This window comes from Lepidochelys kempii, chromosome 14, assembly GCF_965140265.1.
Source record: "Lepidochelys kempii isolate rLepKem1 chromosome 14, rLepKem1.hap2, whole genome shotgun sequence".
In the NCBI taxonomy this organism is placed as follows: domain Eukaryota; kingdom Metazoa; phylum Chordata; order Testudines; family Cheloniidae; genus Lepidochelys; species Lepidochelys kempii.
In genome coordinates this window covers 14,942,131-14,967,435 of record NC_133269.1, presented here as the reverse complement: position 1 = coordinate 14,967,435, position 25,305 = coordinate 14,942,131, and the positions used below count along the sequence as shown (strand labels likewise).

Here is a 25,305-nt window from a genome sequence, read left to right as displayed (position 1 = left end):
ATCATTGTAAATGCAGGAAACCACATCAGCAGCTGATTATCAAAGATATATTTAAGAGCTGTTCAGTTGCTTTTTCTGTCTTAATTTGCACAAAGAGGACACGAGGAGGTAAGAGGGGTACATCGGGGGTAAGGCTGCAAGAGTCTTGTATTTTGTGGAACTCCAGTGCAGCAGTCTGGGGACACCATGGCGATTAGAAAGAAATTTTAAAATGAGGTTAATTGAATATGAAAATGAATGCTATAATCAATAAATGTTCCCTGAACTATGTTAAATTTTATCCTCTCTCTAAACTAATGTTCAGTGTGCTGCAGAAGGTTGTATTGAAAATTCATAACACTGTAATAGAAGTTGATAGGGGAAGCTAAGGGTTTTAGAAGTTGGGCAAGGGACTGCCTCGGGATTTCCAGCACCTAAGAGGCTCTAACTGGATAGAAATTCTAGCTATCAATAGTTAATGATGAGACTGGAATTTTCATGAGGTAACAAAGTTCATTATGATCTACGCAGTTCGTAACGTTCAGAATTGTTTCAGGCTGTCTGCAGATTCAGGAAGTGATTGTATTCAGTTAATGTTTGGAAGATTTTCTTCTCAGGCATTTAACTTTTTTTAAGGAAGTCTAGATACTAAAGTAAAAAGCTACAGCTAGGGAGGATTTTGAGTAAGTTTCTACACTTATGGAATTGTGGAGTACATAGGGCTGTCTTTTTATAGACCAAAAATACAATATACTGCAAGACGGTGCATTATGAAGTTCAAGTTGCAGCTGCTGTCTTTTTCCATGGAGTCCCTGTCACTTTGCAAAGCTACCTCTAAGAGAGGCACTGCCACAAAAGTGAGTCATGGAGTCAACATACAGTTCTCAAGCTCTACATAAAGCAGAAAACATTCGGTACATAAACAGCTTTGTCCTGAGCCTACTGATCAACCTTGATGCAGCCAACGTTATTTTAACAGTAGTTAATTTAATAGAATGGGCTGGCAATTTGTGGTATCTTTTTTTCACATTTATGGCACCTAACTACGAAAACATTCTCAACATACTTCCCCTCCACCACTTTGTATATCAGTACAAGCCACCCCAATATGGCTAAAAGTGCAGTTGTACTCTAATAGTCACATTTGTGGGCATCCCCACCCTCAACCAGCATATTTGAATGTGGGTGTCAGTTTGGGAATTAATATGGTTCCAATTTTTACAGTTGCTAGAGATTTGGTTGTAGTTCTCCCATTCACAGTTTCTGCAGGCATCTCAAAACATATAGCTTATGTTTTGAAACTGTCAGGAAGAGGCTAATGTTCAATTTGACAGAAACACTGTGATGGGTCCGCGTGGTGCAACCTGGAACTCTGGGACCACTGAACCGTTTATCTTCCCAACCTGGGCTCCCTCTCACACTGTGATGCTGTGACAAGCTGCAGACCCCTCCAGGTCCTGCACTCACACAACCAATTACAGGCAGGGACACCTTTTTGCCAGCCATTCATGAACCAGCAATAGAGAGACCCCAGCCAACTCCCCATAGCTCCCCAGCATAGGACCCCAGAGCTATACCATCTTGCCCTACTTAAAAGCCTGACCCGTGTAAGTTTATTACCCAGTCCGCTCCTCCCTCAATGTGGAGAAGACATGCAGGTTTTTGTTAACTGATCTAAGATTTTTTTTTTCATGCACTTAACTCAAACCACACTGTTTTTAGGTGAAATATAAAACAGATTTATTAACTACAAAAAGATTTTAAGTGATTAATAATAAATGTACAGATCAAAGTAGATTACCTAAGAAATAAAACAAAATTGCAATCTAAGGTCTATAAACTAGACAGGATTTGAATCGAGCAGTGTCTCACCCTGATGGTAAGTCCACCAATCTTCCATATACAGGCTGGAATTCCTCCTTTGCCACCTGGGACCACCTTGCCAGATCAGTCTTTGTTCTTGAGGTGTTTCCAGGTGTTGAGTTGTGGGGGGAATGAGGCCAAGTGATGTCACTTCCCCCTTTTTATAGCTTCTGCCCTGTGGAGGGAACTTCATTGTCCCGAACAAAGCCCCCAGCACAGTTAGTGGAAAAGTACAGGCACAAGATGAAAAGGAGTACTTGTGGCATGCTCAAATAAATTGGTTAGTCTCTAAGGTGCCACAAGTACTCCTTTTCTTTTTGCGAATACAGACTAACACGGCTGTTACTCTGAAACCAGGCACAAGATGGAGTCCAGTGTCAGATGAGCTAGTCACATGCCCATGCATGCTTCAATGAGTCATACCAGGGGCCATTACCCATATTCTGGCTAGAATATCCACAGGAAAGTCCATCAGGTGGGGTTTCAGAGTAACAGCTGTGTTAGTCTGTATTTGCAAAAAGAAAAGGAGTACTTGTGGCACCTTAGAGACTAACCAATTTATTTGAGCATGAGCTTTCGTGAGCTACAGCTCACTATGATAATCAAGTTGGGCCATTTCCAGCACAAATCCAGGTTTTCTCTCCCCCCGCACCCCCCCCCCCAAACCCACTCTCCTGTTGGTTATAGCTTATCTAAAGTGATCACTCTACTTACAATATGTATGATAATCAAGGTGGGGATAAGCTTCTTCCATAGCCCATTGTGTTCATTGATGGGCCATCAACTTGAATAGTCCATTCACAATGTGCTGGCTAGACTGGATATATACCTTGTGTGGGAGTTACAACAGGAGCAAACACATTTGAAATGCAGGTATATAGTCAATATTCATAACATCAGATAAAAAAATGATACATGCATACAAATAGGATAATCATATTCAGCAAACCATAACTTTTCCCTTGACCCCTCACATGACTTATTTTGTACAAGATTTGTTGTGATTACATAACAGTGGTGAATATGGGGTGCCAGGGTGTTGCTTTGGGGTACAAAGTATCACAGGTTCCTTTCTGCAATTTCTTAAATTATTGGAAATATTCACGGGGTGTAGGACTGGGAATATCTTGAATATTTTCCTCAAGCTGTTGCAGGAAAAACTTCATCAAAGCTGCCTTGCTGAGCAGCCTTTCAGCAATGAATTGTCTTGGTTTCCATGGGCACAGATGGGCTTTTGCTGATAAGTGATCTATTATGGAACTAGGAAACTGACAGGTAGTATTTGAGCCACTATTACTGTAACACAGGGCTGACTACAGACTGAGACCATCATGTGGCAGTATTTGTATTTAAATATGATGGCTAGAAATATCCCTCCTCCTCCTTCCTCTCATGCACAAATGCTCCAGTGTAAAAGGAACACAGTTTTTAATTTCTCATTTGACATCAATAGCAGATTTGGGATTTGGCTGCAAAAGAGACTCAAGTTCATGTTTAACCAGAGAGCAAGAATGCTCAATGCATTTCAGTGAGGATTACAGGGCTTCCACATTTCTGTAGGCTCCCCAAACCACCTTCATCTAGAACAGCAAAGCTTACAAAATTTGGTTTAACACTTTCATTTGGAGGATTTAGCTTTTTCTGTATGCCCTTCAGATTATTAGTTTGTACAATTGGTTGAGGTTGGGAAGCACTGTTACTGTACTTTACAGCATTCTGGTGAAACAGTCTGAAAAATTTGTGGCAGCTTTAGTGAAATTTAAAAAAATTAAGATTTCTTTTTTTTAAATATATGGGATATAAAAATAATGCTTGGGATTATGGGATATGTAGGTTTGTCAGATTTTTCTCTGAAAATTTTCAGCAGCAAAATAGGTAACTGACGCTTTGTTACCATTTGGTTTCAAAGTTCACCCCCTTGAGATTGGGCCTGTCCTTACTCCTCAGAGCTGTTGTTTCAGGCTGTCTGCAGTCTCAGGAGAGACAACGCTGCTTTAGTTTACTCAGTTCACATTTTTATTGTTGTGTTCACTTCCATGAATATTAAAAGTGTGGAGTTTTTTTAGATAAAAGCTGAAATTTTGCAGCATGCTTCTGCAGTAAGGGGTACAGTCCATGGCTGCAGAATTGTGGGATAAATTGGGCCTACTAAAAGAGCTGTTATCCGTTGAACTAATTATGTGGCTTCTGGCTCTTTTTGACAGTTCCACTGCCGCCATTTTAAAAATATTCCTTTATGTAACTCCTGCTTGGGTTTTTTTTGTTTTTGTTTTTTTTAAATTGCATCTCATGGCCTTTGGAGTCATATAATTGCATCGAGGATCGACAGCTCTCCCATCCTTCAGAAGCCAAAGACCAGTGTCCTTTGATTGCTATCACTAATGCATCCCTCAGCAATGACCCCATCCTGGCATTTGGCTCTGGGCCAAATGTTAATGAGTACTCACAGGCATATAGAATTTGGATCTCCATATCTAAGCATATCTCTAGAGCCAAGATCAAGCTCATTTAAATCATGTATGTTTGAGTATTAGAATTTCAAATAATTTTAATGCATCCTTACAGTTTTGGAAGTATTTCTTAATACTGAGCTATGATAAGTCTTCACTTTTATTGTAGAGGAGGGAAGAGGAGTCAGTTATGTTCCCTCAGTTACACACTATAAAACTTCAAAAAAAATCCAGCATAAGGGGATCTTAATGCAAGAACTTCTCAAAGGTGCGATCTGTGTCATAGATTCTATGGTTAAAAAAAAAAAAAAAAAAGGCACATTCCCACAAAGTAAATATTCACTCATGGCATTCAGCATGTGCAGAACACTATTGAATACACCAATATAATTAAATGCAAACATGCTGCAAGTCAGCCTGCTGATGACTGCCAAGATATATAGCAACTGGAGGCTAACAAACACTAAAACAATACTTGCAAAACAAAGGAGTAGCTGCACAAAAGCTAGTCCAAAGAAAGATCCTTTAAAATTAAATTGTTTGAATTCACTTTCGTGTTATTTCTTATTCTTGAGTCTGCGTCATAGAAGGGACAACCCTTTCTGTGATACTCTTGGAGAGGGTGGACATTCCATGACTGCTCAATGCCTATCTAATGAGTAGTTTGGTCTATGTTGTTGTGTTGGCAGTAAGGAAGAAATGGCCATTAGATGATCATCCATTATTATTAGAGAGCTGTTACTCATTTGCTAAAATCAGTCATAGTTATTCAGATTTTACTGTTGTCTGTTTTACTAGGGCCCAGTTTAATCCAGAGTGGAGTTTCCTTCTTATCCAGATCTAGCTATTGGAGTTGCATAGGTTATGATATTAAAATGCCACACAGTCATCAGCTACAAGAGCCTTGGTGAGGCACGTGCTAATAGCTTTGCTTTGTGTAATTCTGCTTCCCCCTTTTCCTCCCCCCCCCCCAAAAAAAAAAAAAGAGAAGAAAAAGTGATTAGGTGGCCAAAACATCTGAAGTGGAAATAATTGCTAGTGAAAACAGGTTTTTCCTGAGAGGATTTCTCCATTATAGAGATGGCTGTAAATCAACACAGATGTAACTTGTGAACTGTGTAACTGCTTTGTGGGTGCACCAGTATACCTTATTTTTCATACATTTCACACATTTAGAGCCTAATAGTAGCATGTCCTGTTCCTTCTTTTGTCTTCCCTCAGCTTCATCTACCAAGGCAGCCTGCTGGTCCATGATGCTTTTGTTACAAAGGGCCAAAGCCATCTCTGCATTTTTAATCTTCTAGATTGACAGCTTTTTGTTGTTTCATCCAGGATGAGTAACTATCTCTAGAGAGGTGATTTGGGAGGGAATAAAAAAGCATAAGGATGTTGGCCAAAAAGCATACCTTTACGACAAAAGTGTAAAATTATACACACACACACACACACACACACGGACATTATAGTCTTTTTTAGTAATCTTGTGCCATCTGATTTCCAAAACCAAGTAAAAATTATGTTGGTGCTGGTAAATGTGCTGTCAAATACTAATGCAGTTGGACTTTTGTCCTGTGGAGATTTCTTACCCTGTGGGAAAAAGCAACTTTCAGCCTAGTTATGCCTTATGCCTAGGTTTTACTCCTTCCTGCCTTATCCATTAAATCCCTTTGAAATAAATTAAACAAGAAACAATGGGGATCCAAAGTATTTGGGAGTAAAGGCACTTAAAACACACAGTGTCCCTGGTGCTCTCTACTGTCCTTCATTAATACAGCTTCATCCCTTATGACTTTCTGGTCTTGTACTCATTTTAAAGTGTCGTCATAGTAAGAAAAGTGCATATTAAAAATTGGAACCTTCGTGTTCCTACATTTGTTTGATAAGTGCCAGAGTTCCATTGACTCACTTTATTGATGTACAGCTTGTCTACACTAGGGAACTTTACCAAAAAAATTCACCACTGCTGCTCCCTGTTCATCGGGGTTTCATTAATGGTAAAAACACCTGAAGGTGCCAGTTTTGTTTACAGTTGGGCTCCCAACAGTGCTACCATTAGGGAATTTTCAAAAAAATTCTCTAATATAAGCACTATTTAAAACCCTGTTGATCCAGTACAACCACAGGAGAGAGAGACTATCATCAGAATTGCCAAGTAAATTCTGAATGAATAACTATTACTGGTGATAAAAGACAGAATACAACTTGTTTCTCAGATCTCCGGTTGAATTTGCAGTGGTGGCAATTAACCAAATACTCTCTGGATTTATAAACTGAACTTGATCTAGAGAAGTTGCTGAGGGTAAATATAGAACCTACAGACTATGGCTCTGGCTACACTAGAGAGCATACAGTGGTGCAGCTGCACCGATGCAACTGAGCCTCTGTAAGCTGTCTAGTGTAGCCGCTCTAAGACGATGAGAGAGAGCTCTCTCGTTGACTTAATCCACCCTCACCGATTAGTGGCAGCTGTGTCTGTGAGAGAAACTCTCCTGTTGACATAACACTGTCCACTCTGGCGCTTAAATCGGCATAAGTTATGTCACAGAGAGGTGGTTAATTCACACCCCGAGCGACATAACTTATGTTTACTTAAGCTGTAGTGTAGCCATAGCCTATGACTTTCCTACTAAACCACCCAACTTCAACATTGAAGTTTCAGATGATTTCAAGTGACTTTTTTTTCCTTCACCCTGCCTGCTATAGCTTTCAAAGTGCATGGGGTGCATTGGAACAGAATAGCAGATGTCTATCATAAGAGCACCCTGGTTTCCTAAGCACATTTCTGTCTGTCCTGCTATATACTAAAATATGGTAAATGGTTTCTTTGTTTTTGTTTCCTGTAGGTTTTGAATGAAGAATGTGATCAGAACTGGTACAAGGCAGAACTCAATGGGAAGGATGGCTTCATTCCCAAGAACTACATAGAAATGAAACCACATCCGTAAGTGGAGCATCACTGATCCCCTTCCCTCACTCTACCTTGTTTTCATTTGCCCTTGAAGTAATAGGGAGGGCTGCTGAGCACATTGTAATGAGTGCAGGACCTTAGTCACTGGCACAATCCTATGGACTTTGAAAGATATAAAGAGGTTACTACTGGCAACTGCATCCAGAAATCAGCCCTATTGTGATGAATCTTAATTGCACAGCTCCTATAGTTTGTAGTAGTGGGACTTTCTCCTGCATACCTCTTGAGGAGCAAGGGGAAAAAGTGTCCTGGTGGAACCTAACTAAATAAATTGGCTGGAAATTTCACGATATTGTCAAATCTGGCAGCCAGAAGAGCTTCAAAGTCTTAGTGTAGCTCCTTATGTAATTTTCTATATTTTTTTGGTAAAAATAGGAGACTATTTAAAACCCAATTGTATATTAAGAGACTGTCAAAGTTGTATGGTTAAGTGCTGCAAAAATCAGAAATGCCATGTGTTTCACCTTAACTCTGACCTTTGTGTTTGATACTTTTGCAACATAGATTTTAACAGAGTAAGAGTGAAAATTGCTGGCATGTCACCTAAATAAAGCTACTTTTGTAGGTAAACCTTTATGATGTGAAATGTCCATGCTAAATGTACCAGTGTAGTTACTTGGCTCCCACTTCCAGGGAAGCCTGCCTTGAGTAGCCTCTCAACACACGTCCTTCCTCAAATACTGAAGAATAAGCACATAGGAACAATACTGTTCCATGACTCTGGCTGGCCTCTTGATCATTTCTTTTCAGACACTTTTGCATCTTCTCTTGTTCTCGGGTTATACTGAAATTCTAGCTAGTTGAAGTGCTTGACAAGAAAGCAGTAGCTCTGTGCAGTGCAATTCTGTCGAGCAAAGAATCTTCTGGGCAGTCCAATAAAAGCTGTCACCGGGGTTGCTAAACACTGTGTTGGTGTTGCTTTTGTCAATAGTTGGCTTCAGTATTTAAATAATAAAGAAGAAATTGCAGTTAAATATTGAACAGAAATTATTTCTGTGGGGCCTGCCTTCCAAACAGAAGGATGAAGATTCTCCCAGTAAGTGCGCTAAGAATGTGGTGAGGAATATCGCAGAAGTGGTAGATCATCTAGGTAGGAAACATGGCAAGAGGTCAGTTAAGACCTGTGAAGGGTCTCTATAACCATTTAAAGCCTTGTCTACGCTGGGGGAATTCTGTAGAAATAGGTAAAATATCAAGTTCACCAGGCATACAGACTAGTTTCTTGCTTGTGCAAGCAGCAATTTGGCAGTTCTTCTGGCCTCACTCTTTGCAATCATATAGCTTGGCTGCATTTCCTCCATACATAAAAGTCACAATGTTTGTTAAGAGAGATTCCAACAAGATCTGTGTGAACAACCCAGTATGCATGCACAAGCACTTAAGATGTACAGGCCAAAAGTCTAACACAAACCACACCATGAAAGCAACCCCAAAAAAGCAAGCCTTGCCAATGAAATGCAGAGCTGAACAAAGCAGGAAGTCTCCCTCCCAGAGCTTCCTGCTACTCTTCATTGAGTATCTCACCTCTCTCTACTGTATTAATTGGTGTGAACTACCCTTTGTTTTAAAAGGGTTTCTGAATTTGGCAACTGGAGGAGTAATTCTTTTCTTTCAGGCTTCATTTGTTAATAATTGTGAAGCAAATTGGAAGTTTTGTACCATGTGATCTGGGGAAAACACCACATTACATTTGAAGGCTTGCTATTGGACTGTAGGATTTAAAGCCCACCCCCTCTGACAGGTCTTAAATTGAAAATCATTCCAGGTTCTCAAAAAGAAAAGGAGTACTTGGGGCACCTTAGAGACTAATCAATTTATTTGAGCATAAGCTTTCGTGAGCTACAGCTCACTTCATTGGATGCATTCAGTGGAAATCCGGTGAAGTGAGCTGTAGCTCACAAAAGCTTATGCTCAAATAAATTTGTTAGCCTCTAAGGTGCCACAAGTACTGCTTTTCTTTTTGTGAATACAGACTAACACGGCTGCTACTCTGAAACCTGTCATTGGAATAGTGTGGATTTTTTTTTTTTTTTTTTGGTTTAAATTTTTTGGCTATTCTGAGGATTTTGCTAGTTTTTGAACCAACCTACAGAAAAGATTTGTGTGCAATATTCCGTAAAGCCAGAAATTTTATTGGTGCCTTGGATGTGTGCTCCTGAGCAGTCAGATATGTTTCCGTAAATACAGATTTCCTCTTTTCTTTTTTTATATGTGAAGAATGCCTGAAAAGTGTTTTTATGATTGTGTGTTTGATTGCTTTTACATTTAAAAATTCAGGTCTTCTCTATCCTGAGAAATCTGTGGATGACTAGAGAGCTAGTAGAATTATGACCTCACAAGAGACAAAGCTGAGCCATTGTAAAGAGGATTTTTAATAATTTTTTTCACCTATTTAACTCAGATACCTGGGAAATTATTTAAAAATGTCTGTGCTGAGGATTCGGTTCAAAATTGTTTCTCTTCAATAATCGGAGATATTTCTTAATGTACATTTGAAATCTCTAATGAGCCAGCAAAACCAGGGAAAACTAATGTTAATATTTCTGATTCAAACCAGCCCAAAAAAAAATGCACAAAAACATTTTTTACCTTTTGCAGGTCAACTTTAAACATGGTGATAAAATGTCAATCATATCTGAGTAATTGAGAATTAGAACAGAGCAATCACACAATAGTGAAAATCATAAGCAGAAACTATGGAAAGAATCCTCAAATTCTTTATAAAACTTGCAAAGTGCAGTATTAGGATAAAGTAAAATGTAATGCTTTACTATTACCAAAAAGCGAGAATGTGGGAAACGGAACCCCCTATCAATATCTTGACACAGTGAGTTCTGAAGGAGTCGCAGATAACGGTTGCTCACAACTGATTTTGAAAAAAATACAACACACTGATGTGATGGTTGTAGGAGCTCCCTCTGCTGGTTCTGTGGCAACAAAGTGCTGATTTCAATGAGGTTATTGCAAAAACAAGGCAATATTACATTAAATATTAAATTAATATTAAAATTAAATTAAATATTAAATAGTCTCTAAGGTGCCATGAGTACTCCTTTTCTTTTTGCTAATACAGACTAACATGGCTGCTACTCTGATAGCAGCTCCTTTGCTATTGGACACAGGGTGGGGGTGGGAATTAGCCTGTCCTTTCTGTTTGGGGGAGGGAGAAAAAGTGTAACGCACACACGCACACAAAACTTACAGTAAAGTAATATACATGTAGTTGATGAGTAATGTCTGGGATTTGTAATAGAGGATGTTTCCTCCAATCTGAAAACTCTCCATAAATGGAACTACTTGGAGTGAAGTTAAAATTTTCTTCACAAGTTTTCAGTGGTGGAAACAATTTTCAGACATGCTGCCTATAGCAAAAATATCCCTATGAACATATCAGGTGTCCTTTATATCAGTGATGTCATTTATATACTGTGCATTGTATCAGACAGACACCATAGGCAGATGGTGAGAGGAGCTGGGGCTGCCAGTTACAGAAGAATCTGCTCATGGTGTGGTGAAGTCTCTCTTCCTCTAGATCATGCCTGATCCTGGAGAGCAGAAACTCTTATTCCATCTCTGAGGATTTCACAAAAAACATCAGCTAAATAAAGCCCAGTCTTACAGATCTGTGTCCTCCCTGCAAAAGGAGACCTTGGTGTGGGAATGGAAAGGAAGTTCTTTGGTATGGAGCCCTTGCGGTTTAGCCATGAAATGGGCCCCCAACAGGAATACCCCGCATGCTCATGTATTGTGGCAATGAGTGTCTCTTGACCCAGTTTGAGATAACCTATCACTCAGCATTTTAGCCATTCTGTCTCTAACTGAAGGTAGCTCTGGTTTTCCCAACACAGCACGTGCCCAACATCCCAAACCCGGTTTGTTTTTGCTATTCTTGGACTGGAGTCTGGATTAGAAACCTGTGATCAATGAGCTGTGGGCAGCACCTAACAGACTAGGCCTGTGATTTAATTTCACCCTGGCCCAGGAACAGCCAGCTACTGACTGAATGTAGTCACTTTGCTCACTGCAGTTCTGTATGAATTATTCATAATCACCTGATCCAGAACAGGCTCGAAATTGTTCTTTGGCACAAAATGCATTTTCCATTTGTGCAGTAGTGGTGCGGAGCCCCTATTAAGGCGTGAAAAGCTCCTGTTTCAACTATTTACAGCTATATTGTGAAGTGTAGCCTTTGAAGAAACCTGTGGGTGAAGTCTGCATTTCAATTTACTTAAAAGCAGAAGAAATCTTGTTGCTTTCCCTTAAGTGCTACTAAAGCGACAGTTGTTGTTTTTCCCATAAGATTTCTTTGCTTAATCCAGTATAATGTATTGTGACCCAAGATCCCCTTAATGCCAACTGGCAAGGGAGTTACAGGAATACACTGATTCTGGTGTGTGTTCTAGTTCACCAAAGAATGTCATGTGAGGTCTTAAATGACAGCCGGAGTCACATTGATCATTAATATAGTTGAGAAATGTATATACAGATACTCGGGGATATATATACTGAAAATATGTTTTAAAGTCTGTATCAAGGCTGAGGTGAAAAACAGGTCTTCCTTGAGACAGGAGGTAAGAAATGTATCTCTCCTGGGATGTAAATTAAGCATTGTAAACCAATGCAATGGATGCCCATTGATGTACAATGTGAGATGTTAGTGAAGAGATGTGAAGTCAACAGGGAAGCAGCACACATGAAAAGAAGGCCATGGGTGGTTATCCTCTTTGAGTACAGACAATGAACTTGGGAGGGTGGATATATGTCAAAAGCAAAGAAGACACCTCATCCTGCACTTAAAAAGGAGATGGGCAGTGCGCTGCCATTCATGAAAACAGGATAGCTTTGGTTGAAAACGCTGCTAAAGAGTTTGGGTGAGATAAATTCCTTTTGACAGTAAGGGTAACCTGGAAGTTTTGTCTCTAGAGAGCGTGTTACAATTTTGTTTTATGTGTAACTGTTTGTTTCCAATATTTTTGTTCACTGTCTCCTGAATCTCTAGGGGCTTTGATGATAAACTTGTTTTTGTTTTCACATAAATATATCTCAGTGCAGTGGTTTTACACTAAGTGCTGTCTTGAGCTGAATCTTAAACTGGTGTATATACTGTTCCTTTGGAAACAGGAAGCCTGGTAGTTCTGTGAGTAGCCAATGTTGGGATGAATATCACAGGGGAATGCTTCAAAGGGACTGAGTCTGGGATACACTTATTGTTAATCTGCAAGGCAAAGGAAGGGCTAGCATTGCCCAGAAGAGTGTGCTTGAGGGGCTGACTGACTGGTGGTGTTTGAGCTGATACCAACCTAAGCACAAGCAAGACGACTCCTCACTGGTGGCAGGGAGTGACAAGGGGACTGATCTGTCCTGGGAACCCCAAGAACCATCACATCAATCTTGCAAAGTGTCTACTTTGCAAGTCAGTACAGAGGCACTGCATTTTTCCTTAGCAAACTCAAGTAATAAAAGAATGTGTATAATTACTTTCTGTTGACCCACGTAGATGCAGATTTCTTGGTAGTCATTGGTTAAACTGTGTATGCGCAACATGGGGAAGTAGAACTGGGTATCTTCTGCTTCAGAAACACAGGCCTCTACACCTGAAGTTGTACAGGAAGATTTCTATTAGCACTTGGCTTGCCCAAAAAGGGGAGCTGTTTAGTCTAACAAAAACCAAACAAAAACAATTAAAGTTATGGGTCCTGATTACCAAAATACTCTCCAGAACCATTCTATAGCCTTTAGATTTAGTTAAGTAACTGGAAAGATTCAACATCATCCAGGTGGGGCACAGTGCTACATGGTTTCCTACAGTAGTTTCTCTTTCTGCTCTTTTAAATTCTGCAATTTCAGTGATTTAATTTACAGACATACCGAGTCATCCCAATATAGTAGAAAAAGGCTAGTGTAAAGCCCCTCCTGGTGGAATCATGGCAGTCGTTGCTCTCAAGATGAGGGGGCAAGCTACTTGTGCCGGTGAAGGTTCTGTAGAGTAGTATGAGGGTGCAGTTCAATTCATTACCATTCTTTTGAAATCACTTCACAGCTATGTACACGTCCAATCCTGATTTTTTTCCATGGAGAGGGGATTGACTTTAATTCTCATCTTTCTTCTTCCACAGATGGTTTTTTGGGAAGATTCCCCGAGCAAAAGCTGAGGAGATGTTAGGCAAACAGAGACACGATGGTGCCTTTCTCATCCGGGAGAGTGAGAGTGCTCCTGGGGACTTCTCTCTCTCAGTCAAGTGAGTAATGCTCTGTAGCATCCAGTGTGCTAATTAGGACACCCCTTGTGTGATAAAAGTACAAATGAGTATTCCTATTTTTCACCTCTGACACTGTTTCCCACATGTGTAGTAGCAGTTCTTCTCTTCCAGTGACATGCACCCATGCTGTCTTTTGTAACAATAAATATGGGTGCTCTATCCTACTGAGAGTTACATTGCTGAGATTATGGTAACAAGATATTGTCCTGTTTTGTGTGAAACAATATACTGGTTCAGTGGTGAGAGCAGGGGAATGGGACGACATGACTCAGTGGATTCTGAGGAATGATGATATGCTGTTTTTCCCTCTTTCTGCTCTTCTTCTTTACTATTCTGAGGCTCTAATTCTTTCCACCTTCTGCTCTTGCTATCTGGCACCTTTCAAATGTGCAGTTTTTCATAACTCTGTGGGAGGCACATATTTTGGGAATGTCCTTGTTCTCCAGCATAGAGATGTGGAGTTGTAAAATTGAGCATGCTTCCCATCTCTTGTCAGTAGATTCCATGTTGGCACAGACCTGACTATTTCATTTTGGAGATGTAGCTGTGTTGCAAGGAGCTATGTCATAAAATAAAGGGAAGGGTAACCACCTTTCTGTATACAGTGCTATAAAATCCCTCCTGGCCAGAGGCAAAACCCTTTCACCTGTAAAGGGTTAAGAAGCTACAGTAACCTTCGTGGCACCTGACCCAAAATGACCAATGAGGGGACAAGATACTTTCAAATCTGGAGGCTGGAGGGAACAAATGGTTCTTTCTGTGTGATGCTTTTGCTGGGGACAGATCAGGAATGCAAGCCTTACAACTCCTGTAAAGTTAGTAAGTAATCTAGTTAGAAAATGCGTTAGATTTTCTTTTGTTTAATGGCTTGTAAAATAAGCTGTGCTGGAGGGAATGTATATTCCTGTTTTTGTGTCTTTTTGTAACTTAAGTTTTTGCCTAGAGGGATTCTCTGTTTTGAATCTGTTTACCCAGGTATTTACCATCCTGATTTTACAGAGGTGATTCTTTTACCTTTTCTTTAATTAAAATTCTTCTTTTAAGAACCTGATTGATTTTTCATTGTTCTTAAGATCCAAGGGTTTGGGTCTGTGTTCACCTGTACCAATTGGTGAGGATTCTTATCAAGCCTTCCCCAGCAAAGGGGGTGTAGGGCTTGGGGGGGGGGGGGATATTTTGGGGGAAGACATCTCCAAGTGGTCTCTCTCCCTGTTCTTTGTTTAAAACGCTTGGTGGTGGCAGCATACTGTTCAAGGACAAGGCAAAGTTTGTACCTTGGGAAGGTTTTTAACCTAAGCTGGTAAGAATAACTTAAGGGGTCTTTCATGCATCTGTACCCTAGAGTTCAGAGTGGGGAAGGAATCTTGACAAGCTATTATTTAATATTTTTATTACAGTAGCATCTAGAGATGCTTATTTAAATAGCTTTAACAGTAGCTTCTGTGTCAGTATCAGTCTCTCATATTCCCTCACAAGCTGGGAGAGCCCCAAGCGGCTGCCATGAAATAGAATGGAAATGTTACAAGCTTTAACAGTATGGGTCATGTACTTAAATGAACAAACTCTTGTCCTTTAGCAGTTGATGCCCTTCTTCCCCTCCACTTCCAGTTGCATGCCCTTTGCCTGGAAGAGCTGAGCAAGATATCCTTTGGAACCTAAGCATCATATTTTGATTATCCAGCTGATGTTGCTACAGAATACCGAGTTTTCCATGCCCATCAAACACAGTACCTCAGGAGTGTTTCCAGCCCTTTCCTTCTGTGATTACATTCTGGACCTCATGTGAGGCAGCATACAGTTTTGCCATCATGTTGGCTTGTTTTAGCAGTGCATTTATATTGTGTCTTTGGCACAATAATCAGATAAGCTGGGGTACACAAAAGGCGATATGAATTACCAGAAACAAGATGTAAATGGAACCTTCATTCCAGGAAGCATATTTCTTTACAACAAATAACAAATGTATTCGAAATGCTGGGAGACCACGGTCATCTCTGTCTGCCTAGTAGCTCAGTGATAGCTCACCTACTGATACATTTCTCAGTTTGGGGATTTTTTTGCTGATTAGCTCTTTTAAAGGTTTACTAAAACCTTATCTGCAGGATCTGAAATGGAAAGAAACTGACTGAGAAAGGGAGACTTGAAGCATTTAGCCATGAAATACTTGCTGCAGATTTGACATTTGCTCATAGCAACGGTAGACTGTACATCTCCAGGTATTGAAAGACTAAACACCAAATGAGAACTGCTGCCTGCATTTGTCATTTCTTAGAGCTATAAAGGGAAAAATGGTATAATTCTGTCTACGTATACTCTCTATTGGTAGCCTGTTTGGATCTCCTCTTCCTTCAGAAGAAAATTATTGGAAGCAAGAGACAGGTTTTTATTAAATATCAAAACTTCTGTCTATTCGCATACCAAAAGATGTAGTTAAAGTTGAGTTAAAGATACTGCTGTGTAAGTCTATAGAAGTATTTTGGGTTTTGGTTTTTTCTCGTAGCACTAACAGGCTTTGTGTGGGGAGATTTTAGTTGAGCACTTGTTCTGAAGTTAGACTTCAAAATCCCAAACTCAACCACCCAGAAGGGATGGGAAACAGAAAGGTGCTGTTGTGCAGCAGCAACCTTAACTCCCCCTTAACAAAGTATTTTATAAGTACGTTTCTTTTGGTTTTAAACCCATGAGAACCTCCAGCCAGCCTGACTCATTCACATCTCTATCAACAGAATGGGTTTACTCTCTCAAGGCTGGGATATCAAGCCTTAGTAGACAATGTTAGACATTCTTTGAGTCTTGGGGAGTTCAACTCAGGTGCTTCAGAAACAGCCAGCACCAGAAAAAGCCTGCATGCATGGCAGTTCTCAAGTCCTCTCTTTACTTTGACAAAATGCCTAATCACTACTAATAAAAAAGCAAGTTGCACCGTGCACAACATGGACCTATGGCCTCTACAACTCAAACATCCCACGTGATCTCCCCAGGAGTACAGGTGATTATGGTGTACATATGTATGATGCACATAAATATATAATGTGCATGCACATGGAATGCCATCATTGGTAGGGAGCTGTATCTTGGGAACCTCTTGACCACATTTGCACCATAGATCTTGATGGACTTTAGAGAGCTTTGAAAATTTGGCTTTAAAGCAAAACCCTGTTGCAACCTTAAGTATGGAGTATCTAATCACTCTATGGTATTCCTTTAACAGGTCCTGTTTTCTGTAGCTTCTTTTTTCGACCTTTTCTGTCAGCACATAAAATGGTAACACCTTCTACAGTCTTAGCTGTGCTGATAAAAAGAGATCATTATCAGCTATTTATCTGGAATCATTTGAAAGAACCAGTTTTTCATTCCTGTCCCTAGAAGTAAAACCTAAATCTTCTGCTGACTTCATGTTCAGCTCTTTCACGCCTGCCTGTGATATGCATAGGGGATGTTCTGGAAAGGTGGCACTTTATTTCTATAAATATGGGTTCAATCTTGGCTCATATTGTGAGTGGAATGTTTCTGGTTCCAAGATGACATTCTTCCAGCCCCATACACTTGTCTTTGTTGAGGTGGGAGAGCAGCCATTGCTTTAGGTCAGGACTGAGTGCCTTGGCATAGCTATATGGAAGGAGTCTGCATTCCATCTGCCTGCCATTCTATTTGCCTCTCCAGCCAGTATTTTCATTCCCTCTTTCATGAAAGCTATCGTCACAAGCTTTTTTTTTATAGTATTTATACTTTTAAAACACACCCCAGACACTGATCATCTCTATGATCACTTCTTCCCTGTGCAAGCTCTGAGGAAATGCAAAAGCTCCTTTCCACCAATCCTTAGCTTGCACAGATGACAGTGGGTTAATGTCATTTGAGACCTAGGTTCACAGCCATTAAGAAGGGAGACATTTTTATGCTAGTTATGCTTGGAATTGTTTTCCTGGATTTAATCAGTTTCCATTCATGTCATTCTAGGAAGAGAGACTCAGTATGACTGATACATGCAGTCTGTCTTCTCTCCCTCTCCCACATCCCAGGTTTGGAAATGATGTGCAGCACTTCAAGGTGCTCCGAGATGGGGCTGGCAAGTATTTCCTTTGGGTGGTGAAGTTCAATTCACTGAACGAGCTGGTAGATTATCACAGATCCACTTCTGTCTCCAGGAACCAGCAGATATTCCTTCGGGACATTGAGCAGGTGCCACAGGTAAGATGGTGGGGGAGAGGAGCATTGCCACTATAACCAAAATGAGAGCTTTCTGTCAATAGCCCAGGGTCTGAAGGATTGCTTGAATTTTCAGTAGGAAGATGTGGGGAGAGAGAAGTTAACCTTTTAACTTTCCCTCTCTGATGTAGAATTGTCTGCTTGTACAATTCTGAGTCCTGGATTCTGCAGACTAATTGTACTGAAAAATAAATGCAGCCCTTCTGCCTTCTTTTGGATGGGCTTTGTACCACTATGAAAAAGTTGTAAATCCCCTTTTGTTCTGGCAAAGGATGTCCCTATGACTTTTTGATCATTCAGGTCACATCTTTAAGAATAATTTTGGATTATGCCTATCCTTCAATACATAAAGCACTATAGTGAGGCAGTGTGTTTGTTCCCACCAGTAGAAATGGTCGTAATCATATGTTATATTCCCTTCCACCTGTTGCTTTCATGGAATTTTGATTTCTGTTTGAATTAGTTTTTAGCCTGCAGTGCCCTCAGCAGTACACTGCATACCCTCGATATCTTAATGCACATTCCTCTTCAGAAGCACACTGTAGAGACTAGTTAAGGATATTGGTATATGGAACTTATCTCCTCTAGGTTGCTGGTTTGAATCTAGTACAAACTGGTAGTGACTAAAAGTTATGGTCTAATGGAAGTTCTTGGTTTTAGTTCAGCTCCCAGGCACACCAAAGTACCATCACAGTTGGCAATTGGTGTCTGTTGGGCTCTGCAAGAAGACCATCTCACCATTAGATGTGGCCCCTCCAGTCCAGGCTTGAGACATGCTGGAAAGGCTGAGTGGGGGAAGCTTAAGGTATGTCTAAACTAGAGTGTGAAGGCATAAATTCCAGTTTGAGGCGATATACCCACAATAGCTTTGATTACCTATCGTGCTAAAAATGGAAAATGAAGCTGCAATGGCACAAGCAGCAGGAGGGTTTTGCTGCCCCAAGTATGATCCTGTCTGAGTCCAGAGGTATGGACTTGGGGCAGCTAGCCCCTCTCATGGCTCGTCCTACCATGGGTACACATCTATTTTTAGCATGCTAGCACAATCGGAGCTAGTGTGGGTGTATGTCTCCTCAAGCTGACATTTACACCTTCCAGCTCTAGTGCAGACATACTTTATGCTGCTCTGTCCATGCTGTACCTAGTCTATAGATAAACAGGACATCAGGGCTGTTGGACCAGTATTAAATTAACAATATCAAAAGAGAGAGACCTGAAAAATACAGAAAAAATTAAAATAAAAGTACTTCCTAGCACCATAAACTCATTTTTAAAATGAAGCTTTCGTTTTCATGAACACAGTATGCAGATTTGCAGAAAACATATTGGATAAAGTCTGTCCAGAAATCTTCACTCAACATGAATGAATGGTGGTTAGAAAACTTGAAATGGAAGCATTTAAAATTTCAGTGTGATCCAACGGTCATTGTTTAGGGGGAAAATTAAGTGTCACGGTTTAGGGTTGATTAAGAATACTCACTGAATGTTGTGATCTGTGTGGGAAGCAAACTGAGGAAGAATAAGAGTAATGAAGCTGTTGGGATGCAGAAAGGAAATGGAGAAGAGGGACAAGGATGCAGAGGTGAAGGGAATATCTAGTGGAGACCCAGTAGCATATACAGTATGGGCCTCTGATACAACATGGTTACAAAGGGATGTCTTACAGTGAAAATGCCCAAGAGACTCCACCTTGTAGAGTTTTATTGTAACTCATTTATTTAATTTTGACCATTTTCAAAGGCCTTGTGTATTCTAAACTTCTCCTTTGAGCATCTTGTCACAGTTGATGAAAGAGGCAATTTGCAGAGAAATGAAACAGCCCAAATATTTACTAGTGGCACCTGAACTATATTGCAAAGGTAGAATGCAGCCTACCTGGGACAGTGGGAGATTTGTATGCTGTGAATGACTCTCACTCTTGGTTTTTTCCCCATGCAGCAACCCACATACGTTCAGGCCCTTTTCGATTTCGACCCCCAGGAGGAAGGTGAACTCGGCTTCCGCCGTGGAGACTTTATCCAGGTCCTCGACAATTCTGATCCCAACTGGTGGAAAGGAGCCTGTCACGGACAGACGGGCATGTTTCCACGCAACTATGTGACCCCCGTGAACCGGAACATCTAGAGATAAATATTAGAGATTATTTAAAGAAACCAGAGAAACAGTAAATACACATACAGAGTCTAACTACAGCCAGTGATCTAAAATCACAAGATGGTAAAACCTGAATCACTTCTTACCACAAAGTGATCTTCCTTCTCTCAGTATGGAACTTTGGGGTTGGGAGTTCAACTTACATGCCAAAATTTACCTTTAAATTAAAAAAATTAACAGATTTCCTCAGCTGCTCCTGGGTTGTCCCTTTCATTCACTCTTCCTTTTTCCCCCTCCTCTGTCCATCAGTGCATGAAGGTTTAATGCTATATAAAGTCCTAGCCATGCTGATAAAGGAAAAGGGAGAAACTCTGCTGGTATTTTCTCTCTGTGCAAACAGTCTTCATTTGACATGGAGGGACTTGAGAGAAGAACCAAATCCACTGTCCTGCCTTTAAAAAAACAAAACTGCTTTTTGCCTTCAGCATTCAGCTCTTTTTGGTTGGGAAAAAATGGTGTTTTCTTTATTTTTCATTCTCCTTAGCCACTCTCCCCTCTGAGGCTCAGCAGCTTCAGAGCAGAGTGGAGGAGACCAGCTTTTTTTCACAAGTCAGAGCGGCTCTGAGAAATTCCAAACTACAATCAAAGTCTGTTCTCTTTTATTTTGGTGACAGCTTTTTTTCTTAAAGGTGTACGGTTGAGCACAGTCTGTAATTTTTTTCCATAGTGCCTTTTCCCTTATTTCCTTTTTTATTATTTTTAAGTTAAAAGGACAGTCCAGAGGTTTTTTTCTGCATACGTGTAAATATTTTTTTGAGGGTGAGAAGGGGTAGTTTTATCCATGAATATAAAAAGACATCTCCAAAAAAGATGGAGCTTTAATATTTGTATTACCGTCTGACTTTCTTTATTCCAAGGAAAAATACAAGGCATATACAGTGTTGTAAGTGGCAGCACAGGCTGCTCAGAGGTGGGGAGCTGCAGCCAGGAGCCTCAGGAAAAAGGGAAGAGAAGGATTGCCTCATTAGGACTGTTTATAGAATCCTAAAAATGTAGGATTGGGAAGGACCTCAATAGGTCATCTAGTCCAGTCCCCTGCACTGAGCCAGGACTAAGTATTATGGGAAATGGGCAAACATATTTGGGGGTGAAGGTGGGTGATATTCTATCAAAGTACCACGATGGGAGAGAATAGTGCTGAGGTGTCTGACGAAATGTACGTTCCTCTTGACAGGAAGCTTTATATTACAGGGAAACCTCAAGAAATAGTACTTAAGTACACTTTAAGGTATTAGTGAATGTCCATACATACGCATGTAATCAAGAGCCTGGCTTCCTTTAGGCTGGGGTAGGGAATATTTGCAATCATGTCTTGTTCTTGAAAAGAGGGGGTGGCATCACTGTTCTCCACTTTGTCCCTACCTCCTCCTCCTCATGCCAGTGTTACACAATTTAAGAAGTTGATTCTTACTTTTCACTCCCAGTTCACAGCAGGCTGTGTGGTGACTGCATTCCCCCTTCCCTCACCACAGTGGCATTCATTAATGCCATTAGCTCCTCTGCCAGAGCAGTTTGACGTTGATGTGGACAAAAAGGAGATAAATCAAACTGCAGAGCTTTGTGCCAATCTTCAGTTATATTGTTTCCTCTTGGCAGCCCTGTGGCTGAACCCTTCACCCCAACGATGAACCCCAAAACTGCAACAGAGATCTCCTGCCCAAGTGGAGATGTTCCTGTGTTGGCGGGTGCCTTTTTTGTACTAAGTGTTACAAACGTTTTATTCCTGAGATGGACTCTGCCTTACACTTCATTTCTCCAGCAGATGAAAGAGAGAGCTACCCTGTAGAGTATTACTTTCTCTCCCTGTCCTTGCTAGCTGTCATTCACTTTGTCTTCTTTCTAAAATGATTGGAAAAGGAATCTATGGCATTCTACACCTGGACCATTTGATTGTTTCCTTATTTTGAAATTGGTGTATATCATACAGCCTTGCAGACATATGTCTTGTGTGTACATATATTAAAAAAAATCAGTGTTTAAATAAAAAGGCCTATGTACTTAATCCTTTAACTCTGCAGCAGCATTTGGTAGATAGTAATTAACTGTGAATAATAAATATACAATGAATTCTTCACTTTAGCATCTGTCTGTTATTTCCATTAACGGAGCAAAACATCAGCCAGTCAAACTAATTTATAACATGTAATTCAGTGGGAAGGAGGAGATAGCTTAGTCCTTCATCCTACCAAGATAGATAAATTGAGAATTGCATAGGTTAGCATGCATGGCCTTCTGAGTTCAGATAAAAATCCTGTCGGCTGCTTGCAGACATTAAAGATCCTTTGTCCATTATCTGAACAGTAGGTGGAGCCTAGATGTTTTTGTTCCTTGCTCAAAACTCTTTATTGATCTCTACAAATGGGCATGAATTGCTGACACATATTAAGGAACCAGTTGTGGAAGATGCTTTGGTGTATCCGATCTGACTTCTGATTGATAGTCTGAGTAGTTTATTGCTGCTCTTTTACTGAAGGACGGGGGGAGGGGGTTTACTGGAATCTGACTTGTGAGAACAGCAACTGTATTTCCAACTGACAAATGAGTGTTTTGTTTTTTTTTCCTGCTCGATTTCCACCTCAGCCTAGCTGCCTTTATGGATTACACCCAATTATGAGAGTTGGTTCCAAAAGCACTTTCAAATGGGACCAGAATGGCTTGCCTGGATCATGCTAATAAGCTGTCTGAATGCAGTGGTGGAAATGGGGTCCTTGAAAACCTGTCTACATCAATATGAACCCTGTGCTCTGTGTAGGTTATGTTCACAAACTCCATAGTGGGATTTAAAGCACAACAATTGAAAGGCTCCTTTGAATTGTCAAAGAAAATTCTTGTTTGGTTAGGAATTCTTTCACCACATCTGTTCTGGAGCCTGCTGTCTCTGGCAATATCTAAATTATCCAGTGAGAATTTTTCATTGTTTTTCCTGAGTTGTGCCAATTATGTTAGTCAGTATCCCAACCAACCTTGTAATGATTTGCCTTGTGACTTTGAGGTGGACATCATTTATAATGTTGAACTGGGACACCTTCACATTCTCAGTGGTCTTTATCTTCTGTTGAAAGTTTAGAAAAATTCCTTATGGCTTGTAAAGGAAGCAAAACATATTTATTGCCATTTTGTATGGTTGTGTAATATTAATGATGGTGCTTGGTTCTTGGTTTTGGTCAAAACCCCTTCTGAGTAAATCATGTATCTGGTTAAGGTTGTCTCTCCCACATGCACATACGACCACCATGTGTGCGCACATACACCCCCTTCCCCTGACCATGCAAATGTCAAAATTAGGATTAAAGGTCTCCTTCCTCTTCTCCCCCCACCCCGCTGGAAAAAATTAAAAAGCTGCTTAAAAATCTCGACATACCTGACTGTTATCCTACCTGATACTAGCAAAGCAAAAGTGATATGGCCAAAATTTCAAATCCTGGCAGTCAGCTTATATATAAAAGGCCTTTAAGTATCCATTGAATATCTACTGCCACCACAGCAACTGCTTCGGCTGCTGATGCTATATGTAAGGATTGTTTGAACTGGAGTTGTAGGCACAGAACAAAGTAATGTGATGAGGCATACAATAAAATGCAGCTGATGCCTGTTATATTTAGCAATATATTTTACACTTTTTGACTCCTTTAAGAAATAATCAGCTTCCACCTAAAACTACGATAATCCTAATTCTGCATTTAAAAAACAAACAAACAGAAAACCTAGCACTTACCTCGAGACTCAGAAAGTCTGATTTCAGTATTTCACTTTATTTTAACACAAGTAAAAAAAAACATATGAGCTGGCAATGTTAGAAGGTGAGTGAATGATGTGACTGAATATTTGCTGCCAAAGCAGCATGACTAATCAATGACTTGCCACTGTGAGTAGTACATAGTGTTAAAGGTGCGGTTCTTAGCTCCTCCCTCTCTTGTGGTAGTATGTACAAAGCCTGGGTATCACTACGTTCAGAATGAAGAGCCAGAAACTTTTCTTTTACTACCAGCTCTGCTATGGCCTCCTAAATAGCCCTTTGAGAGTCATTTTAATCTGCTTCCATTTCTCCAGCTGTGAAATAGTCTTCAACCCTTGAAGATGGGTTATTCCTATTTAAAGTACAATCTGCACAGCGCATGCATTTGCTTTATCACGCTTGCCATTAATTTAGAAAACTAAAACCATGGAAAACCAGCTGGGTAGAAGGAGTTAAGGGGTGGGCCAGGGAATCCTGTCTTTTAATGAAAGGGTGTTGCTCTGTCAGGTGCAGGTGGGCCAGTGCTGTATTCTATGATCTGCTTGGTTTGAGTGGCTCTCCTGGACTGATTAGTGTGAGTAATAAAATCCCATTGGGAGAAAAGGTAAAAAGAAAGTAATCTTAGGGCTAGACTGATATGCTTCTGTGCTCTAACATCCACATAATAATCTGGGCTCTGTCTACACAGCTGGTCTGTGCCTTTGATAATGGCTTACTATGTCTTGCCTGTCTGCATGGTGGCTAGCGGGCAGTAGGTGTGCTGAATTAAAAAAAAAAAAAACTTGTGAATCTTTGGTTTGAACACAAACCCAACACAAAACAAATGTATTTCCCCCATCCTTCTACAGGCCATCTACCTGGGACTTCCCTCAGTTGAGCGATTTGATCCTCTATAGCAAATGCCTGGCCCCTTCTGAGCTAGGTGTGATAATTGCCTCTGGGGGCCCAAGCACATGTTCTGAAAAGGGGGATCTGCCTGACACTAGGATTGGCTGGCTCCAGGTTCTCAAAGGGGCAGATGCCCCTGTTATACTGTCCCTCTTTTTTTCTTCTCTGTTGCAAAGACCAAGATGAATGTGGGACCTTTTTCCTCCTATCACCCCAACTGCTTTCCTATGACAGCTTGGGATGAGGGGATGGAGAGGCTGGGAGAAGGGAGTTCAGTTCCACCCTATCGCCCCTGGTGGCTGGAATGTTAGGGAACGTGTCCAGCTAGAGCCTGAGTTTGGGGAAGGAATTAAGGGGAACAGTGGCCCAATGCCACGTTATAACTGTGTAAAGGTTTTGCTCTGGGGTGGGGTGTGCAAAAGCTCCCTCTCCCTAGCAGTGGTTCGTGGGTGCTGGTGCCTTGTCTGTAACGCTGCTGCCATCAGCCAGGGAGCAGGAGACGGTGGCACTGGGAGCCTGCTGCTGCTGCAATGCAATCGGGCCTTTGGACCAGTGTAAGGGACTGGGGGAGGATGGGAGCAGAGGGGGTTGAAAACCAGGCGCCTCCTGTGTGTTCTCAGTGCCTAGGTCCCACCCACCACGGGCTCCTGGGCAGTGAAGGGCGCAGTGGCCAAGACCTCCGCACCCTATAAGCCCAGCAAATAGGGGAGTTCCCTTGCCCTGCACGCATGCGCGCCCCGCCCCCCCCGCATTACGCTACGAGGTCTGGCGTGACTACATCTCCCACCAGGCCTGGCG

General features: G+C 40.9%; 1 protein-coding gene across 2 annotated transcripts in view; it reads left to right on the top strand.

Moving 5' to 3' along the window:
* Window positions 1-21,957, top strand: part of GRB2 (growth factor receptor bound protein 2) — a 68,680-nt gene extending 46,723 nt beyond the window's left edge. For both annotated transcript variants that reach the window (XM_073312001.1, XM_073312002.1), the window contains exons 3-6: window positions 7,136-7,233; window positions 13,377-13,499; window positions 17,543-17,711; window positions 19,668-21,957. In XM_073312001.1, coding sequence (XP_073168102.1) covers window positions 7,136-7,233; window positions 13,377-13,499; window positions 17,543-17,711; window positions 19,668-19,853 — 576 coding nt within the window. In that variant the 3' untranslated portion in view covers window positions 19,854-21,957. The remainder of the gene's footprint in view (window positions 1-7,135; window positions 7,234-13,376; window positions 13,500-17,542; window positions 17,712-19,667) is intronic.
* The last annotated feature ends 3,348 nt before the right edge of the window (window positions 21,958-25,305 follow it).